Below are 5,000 nucleotides of genomic sequence, written 5' to 3' on the forward strand. Positions count from 1 at the left end.
ATGCTCACACCACACACAGCACAAGATCACGTTGCACGTTGGATCGACCACTCAGAACCGATTTCAGGATCATTCAAGGATACGCGCACGCGCACGAAATTTCACTTGTATGCACTACTTGTGCACTACCTAGCACTTGTGTCCTAGCAGCTGGGTTGGTACTAGTGGGTGGGAGTACTAGAACACGCTTTTCAAACAAACCGAAAACTAACCGCCAATCTTTTTTAGGGGTCCGAGATTAGCGTGTGTATGTGTCTGAGCAGAGAGGGAGACAGCAATAACTGACAGCTGACAGCATTTGCGGTCACAAAAAAAAACAAAAAATCCGAACCCGAACTTCGGGTGTTTTCGGGCGACACACCCCCTTTTTGTCAGTAAAATTCGAGCAGTTGATCCGCAGAATTCGAGCTCCTTTTTAAAGGTTCTAGCAAACTGGCTGCAGCACGAGCGGTAGCTGCGGAGGCCCTGCTACACGGAGCGTAAACTCTAGCGTAAACGTAAAAATTAATGCCAAAACGTTTACGCTTGCCGTTTACATGCTGTCAAACGATTATTGGTCCGTGGGGCGTGAAACCTTGCGTAAAAGCTTTTTGCAAACGGGAGGGCTCGCAATATGTTCTTTTTGTGGTTTACATCGATAGTGAGTGATCGTTGCTAGTGTGTTCAATCCTTTTCTTCAAAAAAACGATTTTAATTTTCTCAATCCGGTCATGTAAACATATCGAAGTGTAAACGTTTTGGCATTAGTGTGTAAATTAACGCATAAATTTACGGTTCATGTAGCACCACCTCGGCACTTGCGGCAATTGCGGCAGTGCACGTTCAGACCGCAACCAACACATCAAGCAATGGTGTTATGAGTACAGTGTTGTATAAATGTCTAGAATAACTGTTTTCATTGCTATAAAGCAAAATTAATGATGAAAATATGAAAGCTAATTTCAGTTATGCTAACAAACAGCATTTTGATTATCCTATTACAAATGCTTTTCCGGTAAAAAACCAAAACATACACCTTACCGCTCGTGCTGCAGCCAGTTTGCTAGAACCTTTAAAAAGGAGCTCGAATTCTGCGGATCAACTGCTCGAATTTTACTGACAAAAAGGGGGTGTGTCGCCCGAAAACACCCGAAGTTCGGGTTCGGATTTTTTGGTTTTTTTTGTGTCCGCAAATGCTGTCAGCTGTCAGTTATTGCTGTCTCCCTCTCTGCTCAGACATATTTCCGTCCTCCATACACACGCAAATCTCGGACCCCTAAAAAAGATTGGCGGTTTGTTAGTTTGAACCGAAGTTTTCGGTTCGTTTGAAAAGCGTGTTCTAGTACTCCCACCCACTAGTACCAACCCAGCTGCTAGGACACAAGTGCTAAGTAGTGCACAAGTAGTGCACACAAGTGAAATTTCGAGCGCGTGCGCGTGCCCGTACGCGTATCCTTGAATGATCCTGAAATCGGTTCTGAGTGGTCGATCCAACGTGCAACGTGATCTTGTGCTGTGTGTGGTGTGAGCATGAATTACTATCTCGATACTAGTGCTGCTAGTGCTGGGTTTCAAGGGGATCCTGTGACTTGTGCCGCCGATACGAAACCCGCATTGGCCCCCAACTGGTACATCATGGGCCCCCCTGTTGTGTGTCCTGCGGATTATCTCGAGATGAACCTGTCAACCGCAACGAATCCCGGCATGATGGAGATGGGGGACAGTGTGGAAAGGCGGTACCGCGGAGAAGTAGTGGAAAATTATCCGCAGGGTCCTTCCGATCCTGTGGGAAAGAGCGATGTGGAAGGATTCCCGCGACCGCAACTGGGCAGCTCTCAAGAGGACAACGATACCGCGGAACAGCATCTGAGTGGATTGAACGGGTTGAGCGGGTTAAGCGTGTCTCCGATCGTGGGGGGAGTTGTGGGGCTACCGGACCCATCGGCGAAACAGCCGGGATTTTCACTGAAAGATCGTGCGAAAGATGGATTCTTCATGGACAATCTGCTGCAGCTCAGCAGTCACGGACATATTCCCGGCAACACCTCGTTGTCCCTATGCGATTCTGCAGGTAAGCCACGTGGAGAGGATTTCATTCGCGCATCGATCGCGACATGTTTGTTCGTCAATTGTGGGAAGGTCATTAGGTCATAGCCATAGCATAAACCGGCCTTATTGTTTCTTTGTGCGTTCCTTCAACATCAAACAATTGAAACACGTTTCTTGGAGGGTGGACGACGCTGGACTTTTTCAAACAGTTGTTTGTTCGCAGCAGCAGTGCAGGAAGCAGCTCGCAAAGGTACCAAACGCCCAAAAGTAACAAAAAGCTAATTTTTTACGATTCCACCTTTTACAGGAGACGAAATCCCAAGGGTAAAATCATGGAGTCCATCACCACGGGATTTTCTTAGGCGATAATTAACTCGAAAATGAACCAAAAAATTTGACGCCTGAGGCGTCAAGTAACGCCTGACGGGAATAGGCACCGGAATTTCTGAAGAAACAAGAAGGAAAAAAGCTGAACTTTAGTAGCCTGATTAGTGCAAAAAAGTAGAAACAAAAAAGGAAGTAAAACGACAACGTTGCTGTGTGATCGGGAAAAGTTTTAATGAGGTTTACATTCAGAGTTGGAACATTTTTAACTTTGGTGAAGAGCCGAAATGGGGAAACATGTTTTTTTTAAGGATAACTTGTGCCACACGTTTTTGTGCGATAAGTGGAAACATTTCCTGGTCCTTGCAGCCAGGTTGGTGTCGTAGAGATATGCTTTATGCGAATTGCTGGAATGATTTTGATTTTCACATCAATTGTTGCACACTTTTCACGAGTTTACTTTGTATACGCGTACCAGCTAAAGTTTGAAGCCACTCAGTAATTCCTTTCACACCGTATTGCAGGTTTGTTAACAGTTCGGCAATGCACCGGAAAGAAGGAACAGATTGATATAAGAAACATACTACCCGCAAAACCACTTAATAATTGTTGCTGGTAAAAATCCTGGGCAACAGCCCAAAACATTGTAAACTCCCTTGATAAATCTAACATTACACAATACAACAACGAAGCTATCCTTCATTCACTATTCCCTTTCGCTGCCTTATCTCTCAAATGCGGCGTAACTGTGTGATCCTGTCCGACAAAACACGGGGTTTAACAAAAACAATTGAGTGTTAAACACGATAGAAAGTAGGAATCTTGATTACAGTTCTTGCTATAAGCTGATTTCCGTTATTTTCTAATGGGATTCTTGGAAAGACACACGCAGAGACACACGCAGATTTCAATAAATTTCAACATTACGATCTGTCGCCCCGGCAGTGGATAACGAGGAGGCCCACCTGGCTCTTATCTAAGATTTCTATCTAAGCGAAAGCTTAAGCTTCGATTGATGTTCTGATGAATTGAGTTGATTCCTAAGCTAATCCATCCTTCCATCGCCAAATATGTGTTCAACTATTTTTCGTTCTCCTGCCGTTTAGCTGTACTTGGGAATGATTAAGCCTTGCATCATGTCGAAGCTGTTACCGTCCGGATGCACGGAAACGGTCTCGCCGGATGGTTGCTTCTTGACCAGCAGGAATCCGTAGTCATCGATGCCCACTACCGTGCCCTGCAAGGATTCGCCGCCAGTGTCCACCATGCTGATCTCGGCATCCTGATGCAACCAGTGCCGGTAGTACTCCTGCTGCAGCTCCTCTACGCCCTGTCGTTGCACGCGCTCATACAATTCCTCCAGCTTGTTGAAGATCAGAGCGAACGTTTTCTCGTACGACAGCAGCGGCAAGGCGGTGGAATGTTTCGCGTTGTAATGCGCAATCACGTCGTTGAGGCAGAGCGTTGGTTTGCTGTTACTCAGATTAATTCCGACGCCAAGGTTTACGACGGCACTGCTAGAGTCCACCGACGTGTTGAAAATGCTGCCACCGAGTTTGGTGGTTCCGTACGCGTAAATATCATTTGGCCACTTCAGTCCGAGATTAAGGTGCTGTAAAAAAAGGGGGAAAATTGATTTAAGACCTCGGAAGTGAAATTTTATCCCAAATTCCCAGACCCACTCTGACCGTTGAAGCCAATCATTTTTGGGCCCATCAAAGAACGAACGGAAATATTTCCAGTTGATTTCACTCGAAAATTTACGAGGCTGCGGTTTGAGGAGTCGAGAGTACCGGGGTTCGTGCGACGGGCCTTGCGACTCCTGAATCCGCTGAAGTGAACACACTTTGACGTTCGACAGTGATGCTCGATAAAATATGCGCATTTTTCCCAAAAAAGAAACAAAATTTTCAACAAAAATCAAAATCCGAAGCGAAAAATCTTAGAAAAAAGATTGAAAGTAGCATTTTTTCCTGAAAGTGGAGTTTTGAAACGATCGCGGAAAATTCTCCGTTTTCTCCATTTTCCGACCGGGAGAAAACCTCAATCGCTCGCGGGTTGTGAATTGATACGGAAAATAGCAAAAACGCGAGTCGGAAAGCCCTCAGCGGGCGCCAGAGCGAGTGAAAAAAATCATCGATTTTTCTGCCTCCGAAAAAATCCGGGACGAAACGAGAACAAACAAATTCACCAATTCCCGTCTCCCGTGTGCGGAAACCTTCTGGGGCGTTTGGTGGTGGAAAAAGACAGTGAGAAAACCGTGCATCAGCATTTTCACAGTTCGCAGTTTTCCAGAGACGCAGAAAAATGCCCTCGCATGCCCGCCGCCCCGTGGAAGAGGCCCGGTTTTAGGCGATAGGGGCGCGGACTGCGAAATGTGTGTCCTGCGAAGATGAAGGGCTCCGCTCGCGGGGCATCGGCGAAAGGACGACATTCCAATCGACGGCGTGCGGTGGCGGACAGCGGACAGCGTAAAGTCTGGAACTCGTATCTCGTCCTTGAGCGGTGCCGTCGTCGTCCACCACCACCACCATCACCAGCATCACCGTCTTTCCCTCTGTTATGATGATGAACAATAATTCCGGCGAAGCAAAGACTTCCGCCCCAGACACAGACACTGGTGGCGATGAAGGAGGAGGAGGAGGGGA

General features: G+C 46.7%; 3 protein-coding genes across 4 annotated transcripts in view; 1 reads left to right on the forward strand and 2 right to left on the reverse strand.

Annotated features, from left to right (window-relative positions):
* LOC125950635 (visual system homeobox 2-like) overlaps positions 1-2 on the reverse strand; it is a 4,786-nt gene extending 4,784 nt beyond the window's left edge. The window contains exon 1 of the mRNA XM_049678802.1: positions 1-2. This exon is cut by the window's left edge and continues 539 nt beyond it. Within this exon, the coding sequence (XP_049534759.1) occupies positions 1-2 (2 nt within the window).
* A 2,542-nt stretch (positions 3-2,544) lies between these two features.
* Positions 2,545-5,000, reverse strand: part of LOC125951306 (biotin--protein ligase) — a 10,397-nt gene continuing 7,941 nt past the window's right edge. For both annotated transcript variants that reach the window (XM_049680053.1, XM_049680052.1), the window contains exon 11: positions 2,545-3,964. In XM_049680053.1, the coding sequence (XP_049536010.1) occupies positions 3,455-3,964 (510 nt within the window). In that variant the 3' untranslated portion in view covers positions 2,545-3,454. The remainder of the gene's footprint in view (positions 3,965-5,000) is intronic.
* LOC125951305 (kinase suppressor of Ras 2) overlaps positions 4,293-5,000 on the forward strand; it is a 5,049-nt gene continuing 4,341 nt past the window's right edge. Inside the window, exon 1 of the mRNA XM_049680050.1 lies at positions 4,293-5,000. This exon is cut by the window's right edge and continues 332 nt beyond it. Within this exon, the coding sequence (XP_049536007.1) occupies positions 4,915-5,000 (86 nt within the window). The 5' untranslated portion in view covers positions 4,293-4,914.

Source organism: Anopheles darlingi, chromosome 2, assembly GCF_943734745.1.
Source record: "Anopheles darlingi chromosome 2, idAnoDarlMG_H_01, whole genome shotgun sequence".
NCBI classification, from domain to species: domain Eukaryota; kingdom Metazoa; phylum Arthropoda; class Insecta; order Diptera; family Culicidae; genus Anopheles; species Anopheles darlingi.